The sequence below is a fragment of the Lactuca saligna genome, chromosome 1 (genome assembly GCF_052625555.1).
Source record: "Lactuca saligna cultivar CGN05327 chromosome 1, ASM5262555v1, whole genome shotgun sequence".
NCBI lineage: Eukaryota > Viridiplantae > Streptophyta > Magnoliopsida > Asterales > Asteraceae > Lactuca > Lactuca saligna.
In genome coordinates, this window is record NC_136417.1 from 33,964,190 (window position 1) to 33,983,752 (window position 19,563).

Sequence of the window (19,563 nt, forward strand, 5' to 3'; positions counted from 1 at the left end):
CCACTAGACTGTCTAGAATAGTTCCTGGTCGTCATCTATACTCCGTTGGATGACTGGATCATCTTAAACATCGAGACCTCTCATCATTTATTTCATCATCTATATCATCTACCCATCTTTACCAATCATATTTATTGGTACAAAATACATATACAATTTAAATTGAATAAAACCTGTATATTTTGTTCATCCTGCACACATATCAAGAACACAAATAACATACACACATAACACACAATTTTTATGAAATACTTTATATCTATGTATAAGATGAAAGTAACTATGCAATCACTTAACTAGTTAGTGGTTACTAACTATTTTCTTAATAATCGTTATATCACACTTTCTTTATTTATGACTCCTTGCTTGAAAGTTCTGAACTCTAATTTCAAAATTTCTAGCCCTTCTTTATATTGTTTATATCTTTGGCTATTATTGTTTTCTATCATAAGAATTGCTCAAAGGATACCTCTATTTATATCAAAGATTTTTGAATCGCTCGTACAATGTCAAAAGATTAGTCACCCACAAAAATTACACGTATAACTACAATTAATTAGATGTGTATGGACATACTTGAAAGGTTAACACATATTCTCCTTATCTTGACTCTAAATTAGAATGTGTATTATTACTTCTTTTTTATCAACACGTATCATTTTAATTAATAAAATATGTATGACATTTATTATATTTCTTATAGGTATGTTGATTTGCAATTTACAAATCAATTATAATTACATTTATGGTCCCTCAGTTATTTTTGTATTAATACAATATATCCTTTAAGTTACACTATAATCCCTTAGCTGCATGGAACCCTCCAACAAGAATAAAAAGAACAAGTAAGAGACAATCACCCATTTGTTTGTTTGGATCAGTCCGATCCAATCAAATTAAGTAAATTCAACTTAATTCCAGTTTACAAAACATCGATTCAAATAGTTCAAACTAAATTCAAATTCGATATATGAATTAATCAAATTACAATTAGATTTTCAAGAGTCGGAATGTTTTAAAATAGTTATAATTTGAATATTAGCTGACTTTATAAAAGAAATATAATCAAATGGTTTAGTTGTAAATTAAAATTTATAAACAACTATTGAGGAAAATATATTATGATTCATTAGATAAAAATATCTTGAAAAAAATACATATTAAGGTTTTTATAGGGGAGTGCTTAACCTATTTAAAAAACAATTCAGTAAATTAATAAATAATTTAAAGTGTATATTAAAATTAAAATATGTATTTATCAAATAAAGATGAGACTTGCATGATGTAAGATAATTTCTTTTACTAATTTGTTACCCCGGCCTTTCTAACAATAATTTGTGTTATATTATATAAAAGACAATGTTTTCTAAATAAATAAAAGATATTAGTTTATTTTATACATAGACAATCACATATCATTTCCATATATAATATGATGGTTGTTCAGATCCGTGATTATTTAATTTAAACTATTAAATATGTATTTTATGAGTCGGTGATTTCTAACACTATTAAAAAAGGGACATTGTAACGAAACTAAAAGGCCGAGTTTCCTGTAAGCAGCTGACTGAAGCCAGACAGTCAAGCCAAGCTGATTCTCACCCCTCTCGACCAAAATCTATTATCTTTTTACATCATCACCGACACCCTCCCCCTCCCCCTCCCTTTTCTTAACAAATCAATACAAATGATTAATAGGCAGTAATCATCGAAAGTGAGATCAAGAATGGGCCCTTTTCTTCTCACGCCAATGCCCATCAACCTTCATTGATTATCAAGTTCCTTCAAAATTCAAATCAAGAACGAAAAAAATCAATTTCTATCATCTGGGGTTCTTCTTTAGTCCCCTGTTTCTACTTTAATTGGAATACATGGAGGCAAATGCAGGATTAGTTGCCGGATCTCATAAGAGGAACGAGTTGGTGAGAATAAGACATGATTCCGATGGAGGGGTATGTGTTCTTTCGGTTTTCTTGAATACCCTTTTGGATTTTTAGTGTTCAGAAATCAATTTTAGTGACTTTTGTGTAGATCTAAGTGATTTAACAGTAGGTTTTTTTTTTTTTTTTTTTTAATCCATATTTATTGATTTTCTTTGGATCCGAGTGATTAGTGTGACCAGTAAGCTCAGTAACGAGTGATGATACGGCTTTTGACATATTAACCCTACCTTTTTGTTAAATCTTCAAAGAGGGTTTTTGTTAAATTTGTGGATTTAGATCTGAATCATCGAGACGAAAGTTTCTGTTTTCAGCGCCCATCTTGATTAATTTGACAAAATTTTCAGCTTTAGCACATGATGATTTCTTAAATTATTTAATTTTCATTGTGACATTGAGTGTTGATGGTGCAGCCGAAGCCTTTAAAGAATATGAATGGACAGATATGTCAAATCTGCGGCGACACCGTCGGCCTGACTGAAAACGGCGACGTTTTTGTTGCTTGCAACGAGTGCGCATTCCCGGTTTGTAGACCCTGCTACGAGTACGAAAGAAGAGACGGAAATCAAGCATGCCCTCAATGCAAAACTCGATACAAAAGACACAAAGGTTAGTCTTTGGGTTTTTGTTCGCATCAAGAACACATCAAACGTATGATTTTTGTAAGAATTAAAGAGAGATACGAATGTTTTTAGGGAGTCCCCGAGTTGACGGTGATGATGACGAGGACGATGTTGATGACCTGGAAAACGAGTTTGATTATGCACAAGGGAGACGACAATGGCAAGGAGAAGATCCGGATCTTTCTTCATCTTCTAGAAGACATGAATCACAGCAACCAGTTCCCCTTCTCACTAATGGCCAACAAGTAAGAAAATTACTTATATACCCTTTTGTTCTAAGCATTACCCTTTTAACTAAATTCAGAGTGTTATTTTCAGGTATCTGGTGAAATGCCAATTGCCACACCGGACAATCTATCTGTAAGAAGTACATCGGGTCCATTAGGCCCTGGTGACAAGCCTGTCCGCTATATGGATCCAAGACAACCAGGTTTGTTTTTTTTTTAATTAAAAAAAGTATTATTATTAATCAGATAATGTTGTAGTAATTATGCTAATGATGTCGTTTTAATAAATAGTTCCTGTAAGAATTGTGGACCCATCAAAGGATTTGAATTCATATGGGCTTGGGAATGTGGACTGGAAAGAAAGGGTAGAAGGGTGGAAACTAAAACAAGACAAAAACATAATGCAAATGGCAAACAGGTACAATGGTGGCGAAGGAAGAGGAGGTGAGATTGAAGGCACAGGATCAAATGGAGAAGAATTGCAACTGTAAGTAGTAAACTAAAGGGTACTTTAGGAATATCATATTTGTCGACTTATGATTTGACTTTTTTTTTTTTTTTTTGTTAAATATATATAGGGTTGATGATCCACGACAATTAATGAGCCGTGTGGTGCCTATTTCATCTTCTCATTTGACTCCATATCGAGTTGTGATTATATTGCGATTGATTATTTTGGGATTTTTCTTGCAATATCGGTTGACTCATCCTGTTAATGATGCGTATCCTTTGTGGCTTGTATCTGTTATTTGTGAGGTGTGGTTTGCTTTTTCTTGGCTTCTTGATCAGTTTCCAAAATGGTCCCCCGTTGAACGTGAGACCTTCCTTGATCGCCTTGCATTGAGGTAAGTAAGTAATGGGATTTAGATTTTGGGCTAATTGTAACAAATAGCAACGTACTTTCATTTTGTAGTCATTATCATGGGTAATTAGGTAATTTTAGCTTAAACAATGAAAAATTGTTATTTTGTAGGTTTGATAGGGAAGGAGAGCCTTCACAATTGGCGCCTATAGATGTCTTTGTGAGTACAGTGGATCCATTAAAAGAGCCTCCTCTCATCACTGCAAACACAGTGTTGTCGATTCTTGCTGTGGAATATCCTGTTGACAAAGTCTCCTGCTATGTATCTGATGATGGTTCTGCTATGCTTACATTTGAGTCTCTTTCTGAGACAGCAGAGTTTGCAAAAAAGTGGGTCCCATTCTGCAAGAAGCATAGCATCGAGCCCAGAGCCCCTGAATTTTATTTTGCTCAAAAGATAGATTACTTGAAGGACAAGATCCAGCCTTCTTTCGTCAAAGAACGTAGAGCAATGAAGGTGAGTTTTACCACTTTTATGTTTTATGTTTTATGATTTCTTCCAGTGTTTTACCAAGTACCTAAAACACCCTTTTATGGCAGAGAGAATACGAAGAATTCAAAGTTCGGGTCAATGCACTTGTAGCAAAAGCCCAAAAGATGCCGGAAGAAGGCTGGTCTATGCAGGATGGAACTCCTTGGCCTGGAAACAACCCCCGTGATCATCCTGGAATGATTCAGGTATTTGAATGATTGTTTCGTTGCTGAAAATTTGTATATCAACAGTTGAACGTTTGACTTATGATGATTGGAATTGGATAGGTGTTCTTGGGGCACAGTGGAGGTTGCGATACAGATGGAAATGAGCTACCTCGTCTTGTTTACGTGTCTCGTGAAAAACGTCCTGGGTTTCAACATCACAAGAAAGCCGGTGCCATGAATGCTTTGGTATGAATCTCTTAAAATAAGCTTGAATTTGTTTCGTGCTTATTGGTTGCTTATGGATGCGATGCAATTTGGTGTTACAGATTAGGGTTTCGGCGGTTTTGACGAATGGCGCGTACCTTTTGAACGTCGATTGTGATCACTACTTCAACAACAGCAAAGCTCTTAAGGAAGCCATGTGTTTCATGATGGATCCTGCCTATGGAAAGAAGACTTGTTATGTTCAATTCCCACAGAGATTCGACGGGATTGATTTACACGATCGATATGCTAATCGCAATATCGTCTTCTTCGATGTGCTTTTCTGAACTTTAACTTAAGAAAAATTTCAAATTCAAATTCCGATATTGTTGGGATTTCAAAAATCAAAAATTGACATTTCTATTTTTTTTACAGATTAACTTGAAAGGGCTGGATGGGATTCAGGGGCCGGTTTACGTGGGAACTGGTTGCTGTTTCAATCGACGAGCTCTGTATGGATACGACCCTGTTTTAACAGAGGCTGATTTAGAACCAAATATCATTGTGAAAAGCTGTTGTGGTTCACGAAAGAAGTCGAGAAACGTTAACAAGAAGTACGTGGATAGAAAAGCAGTGATGAAAAGAACGGAATCCAACACTCCGATTTTAAACATGGATGATATCGATGAGGGTGTTGAAGGTTTGACTTTGAGTCTTTCACTGCAGTTTGTGGATCCATTGAATCATTGATGTTGACTAAATTCTTTTGTTTTTGAAAGGGTATGATGAAGATAGATCGTTACTAATGTCGCAAAAGAGCTTAGAGAAGCGATTTGGTCAATCTCCTGTATTTGTTGCTGCAACTTTCATGGAGATGGGAGGAATTCCCCCCACTACCAATCCAGCTACCCTTTTGAAGGAAGCAATACATGTTATTAGCTGTGGTTATGAGGATAAAACCGAGTGGGGTAAAGAGGTAATTTTACCCTTCTAGCTTCCAATTCTTGTTATACGTGGTCATCGGAAAAACAATAATGTTCATGTTATTTTGTTTGTGTACAAAATGCAAGCAGATTGGATGGATTTATGGGTCTGTGACAGAAGATATTTTAACTGGATTCAAGATGCACACAAGAGGATGGATCTCAATATATTGCATGCCACAACGTCCGGCTTTCAAGGGTTCTGCTCCGATCAATCTTTCGGATCGTCTGAACCAGGTCCTCCGGTGGGCTTTAGGTTCAATCGAGATTTTACTCAGTAGACATTGCCCCATCTGGTATGGGTATAATGGTAAATTAAAACTCCTGGAGAGGCTCGCATACATAAACACCATCGTCTATCCCCTCACCTCCATCCCTCTTCTAGCCTACTGTGTACTTCCGGCCGTCTGCCTTCTCACCGGAAAATTCATCATCCCCGAGGTACGTTAATCATGCATGCTTTATGAGTTGTAAGATATGAATGAATGTTTGTACATGTTGAAAATTGGGGGTTTTGCAACAGATAAGCAACTATGCTAGTATGTGGTTTATTCTTCTCTTTATCTCCATTGCTGCGACCGGAATCTTGGAGCTCCGGTGGAGTGGCGTGAGTATTGAAGACTGGTGGAGAAACGAACAGTTTTGGGTGATAGGAGGCACGTCTGCTCATCTCTTCGCCGTCTTCCAAGGTCTTCTCAAAGTTCTCGCTGGAATCGACACCAATTTCACCGTCACATCCAAGGCAAACGATGAAGACGGTGATTTTGCAGAACTCTATATATTCAAATGGACGGCGCTCCTCATCCCACCCACCAGTGTTCTGATCGTAAACCTAATCGGCATAGTTTCCGGCGTTTCATCTGCAATCAACAGCGGTTACCAGTCGTGGGGCCCACTTTTTGGGAAACTGTTTTTTGCGATCTGGGTTATCGTCCATTTATACCCGTTTCTCAAAGGTCTGTTGGGTCGGCAAAATCGAACCCCCACCATTGTTATCGTGTGGTCGATTCTGCTTGCTTCGATTTTCTCCCTTTTGTGGGTTCGTATCGACCCCTTTACCACAGACGATACTCTTGATGCAGTTAAAGGACAATGTGGGATCGATTGTTAGGTATATATACAAAGTTTACGAGTTGCAAATTTGTGTAAACTGTGATGTGATGTGATATCATGTGATGTGTACGAATGATATAATTATTTGATTTATTGTTGTCATCCCACGAATTCAATGAAAAATTTAAGTATAACCTTATCTTAATATGTCGGTTCATTACATTCAATTAAGTTGAGTTGTATGCAATTATGCAAATTTCTTGTTATTATATATTACAAAATTCAAACAGTATTTAATTTCATGAATTTAATCTTCAACAAGTAAATATATAATGAACAAAACATGAAATTCCGTACACACCAAGGTTCATGTCAGATCCTGAAACAAAATATTAAAGAAAATAAAGTTAGATGGTTGTAAATTGTAACCTAAAAAAATATAAGAAAAGTTGCGGTTTTACTTACTCAATATATTCAACGTTAATTTTCTCCCTTTGAGACTTGGAAATGGCAGAAAAGGCATCATTTGACAAAACAATAGTCGAAGGACACGGCCTTTTGGAACAAAAATCCACGACCTTAACATCAACGGTACCATCTCTACACGGTTTGTTATTTCCACTCAAACATCTGAGTCGGTATCGCCTACCACATGCCGCACCGTTATCCCATAGTCCTTCGCTCACTGACACAAATAAGTTCCCCAATGGGAATTGATCTGCTCTGTTGCCATTGCACCTTGTGGCTACATTAAAAATATATAAAAAAATCCTTCAATTTAACTATTTTTTTTTATTTATTCCCAATGTCAAAAACATAATAATTAAAATCATATTTAAAACTTACGTGTATAAGGAGGCTCATAGGATGAGGCAGTGCCAATTTCACTCAAACCGCACTTGATGTTATTGAAGATTAACAATAAAAATAAATTCACAATCACTCCAATTCCCATCGCTACAAATTCCCTTTTCTTTTCTCTCTCTCAAATACTGTGGTAGTAAGATGCACCCCCTTGGATTATATATAGATATTGTATGGATTTATTTAAAAGATATAGTTATAGTTTGAGATATATTGTCACGTGTTTTTTAATAGAAATGTGCAAGCATGTATATAGAATGAATGAAAAGTTTGTGATCAAATTGGATAAACTATAGATATTTAATGTGATATATATCTACCTTTGCGCATGAAACATGGATTTAATAGGTTTTGGTCAATTGTGATATAAAGTTCTTGATGCCTACCACTAATTAGTTTAAGGAAAGATGGTTTCTAACGTAAACATAAAACAACTTTTTTTATCGTCTCTTTTAAACAGAAAAAAATAGTCAATTTTGACAATGGTACAAAAAAGGCAATGGAAAATCATATGTAAGGATTAATAGATAAAACCATAGTGTTTTAATGGAGAAAAATTATATTTTCGGTGAATTTTTTTTAGTTGATAAACCCATTGTTGGTGTCGAATCTATGAAATTATTTTGGCTTATACGTCGGCTGACCGATATGATTACCAAAGAAAGGTGCATCCAGTACAATCACCACTAACTAAAACCAATGGCTCTAAACTGTTCACAATTTTTTAAGGAAGGGAAATTCATATTTGAATTCGTCACTACAAACTGTTACATGATTCGTTATTAATAAATATTTTATATTACCTTTTATCATATAAATAAACAATCCAAATTTTATTTTTAGATGCATATTTCACAAAGCTTTTGTGTTTTTTTGGGTTCAAGTTTGTGTTAAAGTAATTCAATATAGATGGAGAATGTCGTTCAATAAAAGTAGTTTGTGTTAAAGTAATTCTATACATATGAAAAATGATGTTCAATAAAAGTTTAGACTATCAGATAATCAAAATTAGTTTGTCCATAAGATTTACTATTTTAAAAGATTGGATATATAAATTAAAGTCTCAATATTTTGAATGATTCAACAAAAAAATCTTAAATTTGATTTTTTTGAGAGTAAAATCCTAACTAGCAGCACTTTTTGATATGTTTACCATTTTTTGCCGGTTAGCTAGTAATTATGGTTTTACTATCAAAAAATTAAAATTTATGACTTTCTTTTTCAAATCGTGAATTAAGACATTAATGTAAAAAAAAAAAAAATAGGATTTTTTTATCAAACCGTTAAAAATATAGGGACTTTAGTGTGTATATATATATATATATATATATATATATATATATATATATATATATATATATATATATATATATGTTTGTTAAAATTTAATGGCATGATAATCTTTAAACATAAAAATTATTAGAATCTGACCAATATGCTCTGGTCAACAAGTGATTATTAAAATCATTAACATTTGATTATTGTTAAATAGTTTTTTTTAATCTCAACAAATCGATATTGAAAAAAAATAAAGGTAATCAAGAAAGAAAGCATCAAGATTGTATTGAGTTTTTGCATAAAGATAATCAAGAAAGAAAAAAAAACATAATTGTGTTGAGTTTTTTGCAATACTAAGAATGGAGAATTAAGAAACCGGAAAACTGTCCTTACATATTCTCCAGATTCACACATTTTTTACTGGACGTGTGTTGTTTGTGTTTGTTGAATTTGCCCCTCTTTTCAGTTCAAGATTTGATGGCGAACCAAGAAAAGAGTTTTACAAGTCTTCTTACCCTCTATTGCTCTCTCTTTTGCATCAGTTTCCCTGATTGTGATTGTAGCGGAGTAAAGATGATGATGGTAAGAAAAAACAGTGGTGTTGCAATAAAAATCACAATTAAAAGTTCTTAGGATAGGAATTAGGTCTCACAAGACTGATAAAATTATTTGTTTCTAGAGAAACCAAGACTATACACTAAAGTCTCAATATTTTTAACGATTTAACAAGAAAGTTCTAAACTTTATTTTTTTTACAGTAAAACCCTAATTACCGGCTAACCGGCAAAAAAAAGTTAACTTTATTTTTTCATGCATCAGACAACTGTATTACGAAGAAATAACTGTTAAGTGTGACTACAATAAAGTATTAAAGTTATAGAACAAAATTTTCACTTTTGGTTTAATATGCTTACATTATTTATCTAAAAAACAAAATCATACTAAATATATTTTGATTAAATGTCACAGAAAAACCACGCCCATGTCAATTTTGATCGTTATAAAATGACATTTTTTTGGAAAGAGATATCATACCATATTAATAAGGTGGTGTTTGTTTTTTTTCAAAAGCTCTTTTAGACCTTTTATGTCTGTATCGTGCAGACGGCGCGCAAACTTTTAGTCCTGTAGACTGTTTGCTTTTTAGAAGATCGTAGACATACAAAGATTTATACATCATCTTCTGGGTGCAGATGTGGACCTATGTCTTCTAATCCCTTCTTAACCCTTTCACTAATCTTAAAAGACAATAAAAAAGCGCCGACCATTTATCGCTTAATTGTAAGCCAAAAGAATAAAAAATAAAATAAAAAACCTATCAAACCTCATTCGTGCACTTTTTTTTTTTAATTCATTTGCCATGTAAACACTTTGTAAATATATTATTTTAATAATTTTAGTTTTATAAACTTTTTATTTGGTCACATAATTTTTTTAATTTTTTGGTATTCATATTTTAAAAAACTTTATGCATATTTATCCAATGACTTTTTATAACAGTAACTAAAAAAGTTAAATATACTACAAAACTTATGAAAGTATTTTATGAACGTGTTTTTTTTTTCTTCATAAAATGGACAATTAATTTGTTATATATATATATATATATATATATATATATATATATATATATATATATATATATATATATATATATATATATATATATATATATTGAAAATAAGGTGATTGTATTATTAAATTACAATGTTTTTATATTAGGAATATTGAAAAGGTCTTTTAAATTATATATATATATATATATATATATATATATATATATATATATATATATATATATATATATATATATATATATATATATATATATATATGAGTAAGATCAAATGAGAACATTAAAAAGGTTGAGAACGTGAGAACAAATCTGAAATCATATAAACTATAAGATCTACGGTTTAGATCAAGTGTGCCATTTATGTCAAAATTTAAAGCTAATGGAGCCAATTTGTAACTTTTAAATGAACGTAAGGTTAGTATAGGAATTTCATTCTTTTATGATACATAAAATCAGCCTTTTAAATATGGAATACTTCTTTCTTTGAATATCTAATTCAATTAGGGTTTCTTATCAATCCTTCCAGCCATCAACCTTTTTCCGCTCGTTACTATTGACTGAAGTGTTGCGACAGAGCTATTGCCGGTGAGTTGCTATTGTATTTTATTTGTTATTGGGCGCTGGTGAAGATAACCTACAACATCTTATTTGTCTAATTTCCATTGTTGATGCACGTAAGATTTCTTTGTTTTTCTTCTCGTTTTGGCCTTCACGTCAATATCCATAGCACTAGAATTCACGTCTTGAATTCCTTTATTTTTATGCATACTGAATTTTGATTTTTATGTTGATGAACTTTTCTTTATTTAAAATCCATTTTCACATTTAAGTTTTGCTAAAAATCAAAGAATGAATGATAATGCTAAACTCATTATTAATGGTGTGCGTAATTTCCAAAATATTAAAGATTTGATAAAAAAAAAGTTAACTATGATTGATTGCTAGCCATCTTAAATTAGTTTTTGTAGTTTATTTTTGTTGATTAAATTTGGAGAGTTCGAAACAAAATCAAATCTAATATAGTTTTGATAGTTTGTGATTACAATGGACTGGACTTTAGATATTTTTTATACTATTCATTTGATGAAATGTAATAGAGCTAGCCTTCTTACATTTTTTTTTGGATATACAATTTTGTTTATGGTATTTTATTCATTAATGACTATGTAATATAGCTTGTTTATGGTATTTTATTCACTGATGATTATATGAATAGTTCCGGATCATGTTACCTAGTTTTTTCAAAATTTTAATTAATATTATTGATATTTATTTTGTTTTAATGAACAGAAAAATAAATAAAGATTTCAAGGTCCTTCGGAAATGGAGTATTGAAGCGATAATATGCAACGAAAATTTATGAAGATCATGAGATATTTATTTGTGATTATAGAATAATTGTAGTAAAAAAATTTTGTTGTATCTATTTATGATTTTTAAAAAAAATACTTAATTATGATACAGCAAATTCGTTTATTTGTTGTTTTCTTCATTTATGAATAAATGTATAATTAGTTATTTATGTAATTTATTTTACTATTTTATGTCTATAATTGTATTATTGAATATATATATTTGATTTATATATGATTAAAGTATGTTGCATTCTTATATGATTAAAAACAATATTTATTTATGATTAAAATTATGTTGCAACTATATATGATTACAAATATTCCGACAAAAGATAAAATAGAAAAAAAAAAGTTGGTTTTTTTTTAATAATACGAGAAAACTGATAAAAAAGATTTTTACATTTATTTAAGAAATAAAAAAATAAGTTCCTTATTTTAGGTAACCCTTCATTATGGCTAGATTTTAGGGATTTTTCATTTAAATTTGATAATGTTACAGTTTAATTTAAATATAAAATTACTAGTTTACCCTTATAAAATGATTGGTATAAAATTGTTCTCGCGTTCTCAACCTTTTTAGTGTTCTCATTTAATCTTTTCCATATATATATATATATATATATATATATATATATATATATATATATATATATATATATATATATATATATATATATATATATATATATATATATATATATATATATATAGGTTTTAATTTATTTTTGAAGTTTGCATATTTTAAAAAACAAACAGTCTTATTGCAGACTGCAGACGTTTGGTACATATCTTTTACTGCAGATGCCTACAAATATGATTCGCAGACTGCAAACATTTTGGCTCTGAAAAACAAACACCATCTAAGTTTCAAATGCATAAACATTTATTAAAAAAAGACATGTAAACGTGGATTATGAACTAATGACATATATATATATACGATAAGTACTATAAAGAGGAAAAAGCATAGTTAAGATTGACCCAAATTGTAATGATTATAATCTTGCTAATGTAAATATTTAATTAGTTTTTCTTGATAATCATGATAAATGATACTTTTTGACTCATGAGTGATGAATAAACAATAGTATATATAGATTTACTAAGACGAAAAAAGACATGATAGAATATTATTGAAAAAATAATAAAGAATATGATCAACTTAAAATTAGTGCCCGGATAAAATCGAAGTTTTAGAAAGTGCTAATGAGTGGCGATCCTTCATGTTTAATGAGTGGCGATCCTTAATGTGTTATAACTTTTAGGGTTTTAGGGGTGAGCATGGTGCGGTTCGGTGCGGTTTTTGATCAAAATCAAACCGAAAACCGCAACTTCGGTTTTTTGAAATTTAGAAACAGCACCGTTCGATTTTATGCGGTTTTTTTATTGCGGCTTTTTGCAGTTCGGTTTTTTTTGAGGTTTTTTGTTAGTTTTTTTTTTTTTTTTTTTTTTTTTTTTTTTTTTTTTTTTTTTTTTCGTTTTGCATTTTTACTAAAACTCAAGTAACTCAACGAGTTACTTTGACTTAGATGAGGAGTGTTAATCATTTATTGGAGATAAACTGATACCACCACCTCTTGTTTTGAAATCAAATTATATAACCACTCATCCAACATGTTTCTAATGCTTGAATATAATACGAATTTAATATAATATTTGTTTCACAAATACATACGATAATATCAATTAATGTATTCATAAAAATGATATTATATCACTAGTACTCTTCATATTTAAATGTTAAAAAATATCACAAACATTATTTGTTATTGTAAATACCATTGAATGTATGTTTAAAAATATACGATCATCCTTCAATAGATAAGATAAATATTTATATTTATAGAAATTTAATTGTCATAAGTTCTTGTTTCTTACGAATATCATCCTTCAATAGATAAGATAAAATATACGATCATCCTTAAATATATATATATATATATATATATATATATATATATATATATATATATATGGTGCGATTCAGTTTTTTGCGGTTTTTGCGAGACTAGAAACCGCACCGCACCGAGTATTTTCGGTTTTTGCAAAACTAAAAACCGCACCATCGGTTTTCATTTCGGTTTCGGTTTTTCGGTTTCGATTTATGCGGTTTTTTCGGTTTTTTTTTGTTTGCGGTTCGGTTTTTGCTCACCCCTAATAACTTTATTTCAAATAAATGATAATCATGTATAATAATTAATAAACTTACAATACGTTAATATACATTACAATCATTTTCATCCTATATGAATAATTTTTGACATGTTATTCGTTTTCGAATTATATTGATGCATAAGCAAAAATATGTCTTTTATGTGAAATAATGTGTTTTTTTTGTGAAAACATGTTTTTTATATATAAAAATATATTTTCACATAAAAAAACCTGTTATGCAAAAAACCTTTTGGACCAAATTTATATAGAAACATATTTTTCACATATAAAAACCTTTTTATAACAAAAATGTTTTGTAAAAAAGGGTTTTAGTATAAATATGATTTTATAAAGCAAAAATAACATATTTCGAAACAAAATTTTGGAAAAATATATGTAAAAAAACAAAATTTAAGATGAAATTGTAACAAAATTTTATAATAGGGACAAAAATATAAAAATTGGACCAAATTTATAATAAAATTTAAAATTTGAGAAAAAAATGTAAATTTTATAATTGGGATGACCTTATAGCCGGGAAAAATGATGAAAATAAATATATTTACCTGTATTCGTATCTTAATTAGAAAAAATAATAATTTAAGGATTTAATTGAATATGAGGTTATAAAAATTGTGAAATTTGGTATTTAGTAACTTTGGTTCTCACTTTTGTTAAATTTCTATTTTCTATCATTTTACTTTTTGAAAATTACTTTTTACCTCTCGATTTTTCTACATATTAACTTTGGTCCATCACTTTTGTTAAGTTCTTAAATTTTCATCCTTTTTACTTTTGAAATTGTTGCTTTTACCCCTTTTAACTTTCAACTTTCTAGATACTCAACTCACTCAGCATGAAGCATAAGAGAGAGAGAGAGAGAGAGAGAGAGAGAGAGAGAGAGAGAGAGAGAGAGAGAGAGAGAGAGAGAGAGAGAGAGAGAGAGAGAGAGAGAAAGGAAGCAGCGGGCTGAAGAACCTGCATGTCTTCCGATGGTAACCACCGAGGCGTGGATCTGTTACCCTAGCCGTCGCACGACTCCGTGCACCCTTGGAGAGTAATCAGTGTTAAAACACTTTGTTGCTTGAAATAAGGAATTTGAAGTTAAATTGAAAATTTGAATGTAGATACGAAAACACATCATCTTGCTAACTTGACAACTTAACGCCATCTTAACTGGATACCATAGAATTACCCACCAGTGACGAATCTAGATAAAAAAATCACGTGGTTCCTAATTAAGTGAAGCTGATAAAAAAAATCAACAATATTTTTGGAGTCGAGTCGGATCAGGTCGGCTCATGTACCTTAAAAGAACTGAACAAGTTCAATCGGCTCATGTACCTTGTGCCACCGATTAAAATTTTTTAAAAAACCGATTGAAATATAACTGAAAAAAGGCGTATAGTTTAACGAAAAACTAGTTGATTATTAGTCCATTGATAAAGCGGCGAACACAGAGTGAGAGTCTTTGGCATGTGGGCTTTCATTTTATTAGAACAACTTGTTTATTTATTAATATTTTGAGAGTGCCGATTAAGAGTGGTTAACTTTTTGTTATCAATCTCATAATTTAAAATAACAAATTGTCCCTAATAGTTTATATTTTTCTCTTTTTAAAATGGTTTTTAAAAAAAAAAAATTAAAAATAAACTCAATGTAAGTTCTCTATTTTTTCTAAGATAGTTCTTAATTTTTCTATTATATACATTATAAATGAAATTGAGAAATTAGATAGATCCTAGGACCTACCTAAGAACATGGTGGATACGCCCGTGTTACCTTACCCACACTAACCTAATACACTTACAATACAAATGAACTTGAATGGTCTAAGACCAAACCAAGATATAATATGAGATGTGTAAGTATAGTTTAATAGATGAAAGTGAGGTGTTGTTTGATCTTGAAAAGTAGGGGTGAGCATGTTGCGAATTTTTGACAAAACCGAACCGCAAACTGCAAGATGCGGTTTCTATAGGGTAAAACCGATAGGTGTGGTTTTTGTTTCGATGTGGTTTTACATGTAATTTCGGTGCCATTCGATGCGGTTTCGGTTTTTAATTGAAAATATGTGTTGGTGTGATTTTTCATACAAGTGTTGAGCTACCAAAGAAATAATAACCCCTAAAAAAGCTAGAGCAAGGCCTAATTGAAAATGAAGCGAATTATTAATTGTGTCATAAAGACCCTCATGCTCACGTCCCAATCGTCCTCGTGGAGGGATATGTGGATCTAAAAGATCTTTCATACTGTGCCCAATCCCAAAATTAGTTCTATACATACGTCCAACAATAAGAAAAAGAAATGCAATAGCTAAATAACAATGAGTCATATCAGCATGTCCAAACCCGACTTTTTAATTAAGTTTCCTTTATTTCTGGTAGAGATTCTCATTTAAATGTATTTAACATGCTTGTGAAATAGTTATATGTTATTTGGTATATTCTTATCAAAATATAGACTTCTTTATGATATTACGGTTTTGAGATTTGAATTATATGTAGATGCAACAAGGATTTGGTATATTCTCTAATCTCTACTTTTTTGATGTTCTCATTTGAACTCAACCCAAAAATCTCACCAGTAATCACCACACGAGCATATCCCGTTCTTGAAATGATGAAACCGGTTTGTATCCCGAAGAATAATTTCCCGCTCAACAATCTTGGAAATAAGCTTAGCAGCAATATGACAATCCTCACAAACACGTAGATTTTTAGTAATCCGTATAGGCGTAAAAGCTTTAGTATTTATAATCACAAACACAATAGCAAGCTTCTCACTATGAACAACAAGATGATTTCCTTTATCTTCATCTTCTATATCATGAAGTGCAGAATCCACCTCAGGAACATACCCAAAATCCCTCATCTTCCCCACAAGTACTTCCAACTCTTGATAAATCTGTTTAGATTGTGGATGAGATTGATCTCCAGCAAGAAAGGAATGAACTTGATTATTAAGCTCAACATTACTAACACCTGGCTCTTTTTTCACTCCTTTTGATTTCATTATTGAACGAATATTTGTCACATCTTTAAATCTACCTGCTTTTGCGTATATATTTGATAATAAAACATAATACCCTGCTTGTTCAGGGACCAATTCAAAGAGATGATCTGCTGCTACAAGACCAATTTCCATGTTGGAATGAACTTTACAAGCACTTAACAAAGCACCCCAGATTCTATCATTTGGTTTTGTTTTCATTTTCTTTATGAAATCATAAGCTTCATTGATTCTTCCTGATCTTCCTAGCAAATCAACCATGCACGCCAAGTGTTCGAGTCTTGGAATGATGTTATACTCTTCAGTCATCAATTTGAAGAAATGTTTTCCTTGGTTTAGTAATCCGGCATGGCTGCAGGCTGATAGAACTGGAACGAAGGAAATGGAATCAGGGGCGATTCCGGAATTTTGCATATTTGAAAAGACTGTGATAGCAGTTTCACCATCTCCAGTCATGCCATAAGCAGAGACCATGGAAGTCCAGGAGACGACATCTCTTGTTGGCATTTCATCAAACACCTTGCGTGCTTCGTTTAAAGATCCACATTTAGCATACATGTCAATCATGGCGTTCTCTACTGTTAGATTAGGAAGAAGCCTTTTTGTTTTTACATATGAATGAATCTTTCTTCCTAGCAATAAAGCTGAAAGGTCTCCACAAGCGGGTAGGATGCTAGCAACTGTGATTGAATCTGGGTCGATTCCGTAATTCTCCATCTGTTGATAAAGATTAACTGCATCTTTAGGCATCGAGTTGTTCACATACACAGCTATCATGACATTCCAAGAAATTAAACTCTCTCGAGCGTGATTCATGAACATTTCTTTCATAAACATCACGTTGGTAGATGAAGTAGAAGTTGTTAAAGCAGGGGAAAGGCTGGCCATGGTGCCTGCGTTAGGTTTTGAGGTAGAACATTGCATCATTGTTTTACAAATCTCCAATGCATCTTCAAACATCCGGTTTTGGGCGTAGGCAGCAACCATAGCATTCCAGGAGACGATATCTCTACTAGGCATTTCATCAAACACCTGGCGTCCTTCCAGTAACCGGTTACATTTTCCATACATTGTAATCAATCCATTCCCTACATAAAGATTTGAATGCAGACCCTTCTTGAGAACAGCAACATGGGTTTGTAATCCGACCCATAAATTCTCAGACACGGAACATGCTTTTAGAACTTGAGGAACTGTAAAATGATCAGGGTTAATGTTGAACTTGAACATGTTTCTGTACATACGAAGTGCTTTTTCGTAGAATTCATTGTTTACGTAGCTTCTAATCATCACATTGAAGAAGACTACATCTTTTTGAGGAAATTCATCAAACAGTTGGCGGGTAACTGCGATTTGGCGACATTCAGAATAAGCTTTCATTAATTTCAGAGCAATATGCGATGCTGAGACGAGGTTTCCATCAATAATTAACCTACAATGTATCTTTTTCAATTGTTTGATATCTGGGCACTTGTCCAAGATTTTGATACACAAGTCTTCTGTGATGAACATGATTGTTAAGGCGAGATTTGAATGAATTTGAACTTATATTCCTTTCGCCATGTTGTACCTGAGGGGCAATCAAATAGAATGGGCGAAAATAATGAAGGTTTACTTGGTGGTGTTCACTTAAAAACAAGAATATGAAGTTCCAAACGCTATTTCTTGTTAAACAGAAAACATTTTGTACAATCTAAAAATCCAATTTTTGAGTAATTCAAATGGAGAATAATTTCATGGAAACTAAGTCTAAAATTCAAATTACATTCCTTTAACACATACTTCTTGTATTAAATTTTCTAATCTTACACAGATTTAATGAATAATTTCCACTATGAAACATTTTCATATTCCCATTCTAACTATCACTTCTGAATAAGAGTTGTTTCCTTTCAGAATATGTCAATATGGTTATTTCCAAAATTTTACACCATACTCTAAACTTTCCATGAGCAACCAATATTTGGTGAATCTCAGATTGTCCTCAACAATTGTTTCATCATTTTAGTCATATCCAATTCCAGACCTTTTCCCCTCTTAATGCCCTACACATTTGAAAATTTTAGAAATGATAAATATTAGAACACATGTAATCGATCCTATATCCGAAGCATATGGGACACGATTCATGATGTCTCACATAAAGACATGATACTTGACCAGTCTTTTGCTATAATGTTTCTATTTGTCATGTTCTCATAATTCAGACTATGAACAGAGATGTCGTAATTATAATCGAATTTTGGGAACGGAATAAACATTTCCATATATAGAGTTTCCTTATGTTGAACCATTCCAACATAACATTCATATATATATTTGACTAAATTTGATTAAAAAGCTCAATCTGAGCTTTTAGAATTAGAATGAAGTATAATTTACTCTCCCTTTATTATAGCAAAACAATTTTTCCCAATTGAAACTTTTGTTTTCTATAATTAACATTGTTAACTTGCAACACTTATCATAATTTATTATGCTCCCACTAGCATAACAATTATACTCCCACTAGCTTTGACATGTATCCTGAAATCAGCTGGACTTCTAGAAATCAATATTTTATTGACCTTCTTACCAAAGTTTAGATTTTTGATACGGTATGCTTTGATAAGAATTTATCAAAATCATACACCTTTCCTTAGATGGCTCATATGTGTGTCTAAACAATTTTTTAGAACTATGAAAAGGGATTTCGTAATCATAGTCTCAATTGTTTAGACCTTTTCCAATTCTCACAAGTTCATGTTAGTGTGTTGGTTAACCGCATACGCTCCACTAACGACTTTGAGAATG

At 31.6% G+C, this 19,563-nt stretch overlaps 3 protein-coding genes across 3 annotated transcripts; 1 reads left to right on the forward strand and 2 right to left on the reverse strand.

The window, feature by feature from the left end:
- Nucleotides 1–1,539: 1,539 nt before the first annotated feature.
- On the forward strand, nt 1,540–6,736 carry LOC145032188 (cellulose synthase A catalytic subunit 1 [UDP-forming]-like). The gene is made up of 14 exons (XM_078980918.1): nt 1,540–1,952; nt 2,354–2,549; nt 2,636–2,808; nt 2,882–2,993; nt 3,082–3,277; nt 3,369–3,635; nt 3,764–4,109; nt 4,193–4,330; nt 4,412–4,537; nt 4,618–4,830; nt 4,931–5,195; nt 5,275–5,471; nt 5,569–5,919; nt 6,002–6,736. Exons 1-14 carry the CDS (start codon nt 1,872–1,874, stop codon nt 6,587–6,589), a joined length of 3,249 nt encoding a protein of 1,082 aa, XP_078837044.1. The 5' UTR covers nt 1,540–1,871; the 3' UTR covers nt 6,590–6,736.
- A 68-nt stretch (nt 6,737–6,804) lies between these two features.
- LOC145032197 (EG45-like domain containing protein 2) lies at nt 6,805–7,551 on the reverse strand. Its single transcript, XM_078980930.1, has 3 exons — nt 7,378–7,551; nt 6,997–7,276; nt 6,805–6,910 (listed from the first exon to the last, which is right to left on the reverse strand). Exons 1-3 carry the CDS (start codon nt 7,484–7,486, stop codon nt 6,904–6,906), a joined length of 396 nt encoding a protein of 131 aa, XP_078837056.1. The 5' UTR covers nt 7,487–7,551; the 3' UTR covers nt 6,805–6,903.
- Nucleotides 7,552–16,136: 8,585 nt separating this feature from the next.
- On the reverse strand, nt 16,137–18,385 carry LOC145032204 (Tetratricopeptide repeat (TPR)-like superfamily protein). The gene has a single exon (XM_078980939.1). It carries the CDS (start codon nt 18,280–18,282, stop codon nt 16,339–16,341), a length of 1,944 nt encoding a protein of 647 aa, XP_078837065.1. The 5' UTR covers nt 18,283–18,385; the 3' UTR covers nt 16,137–16,338.
- Between the last annotated feature and the right edge of the window lie 1,178 nt (nt 18,386–19,563).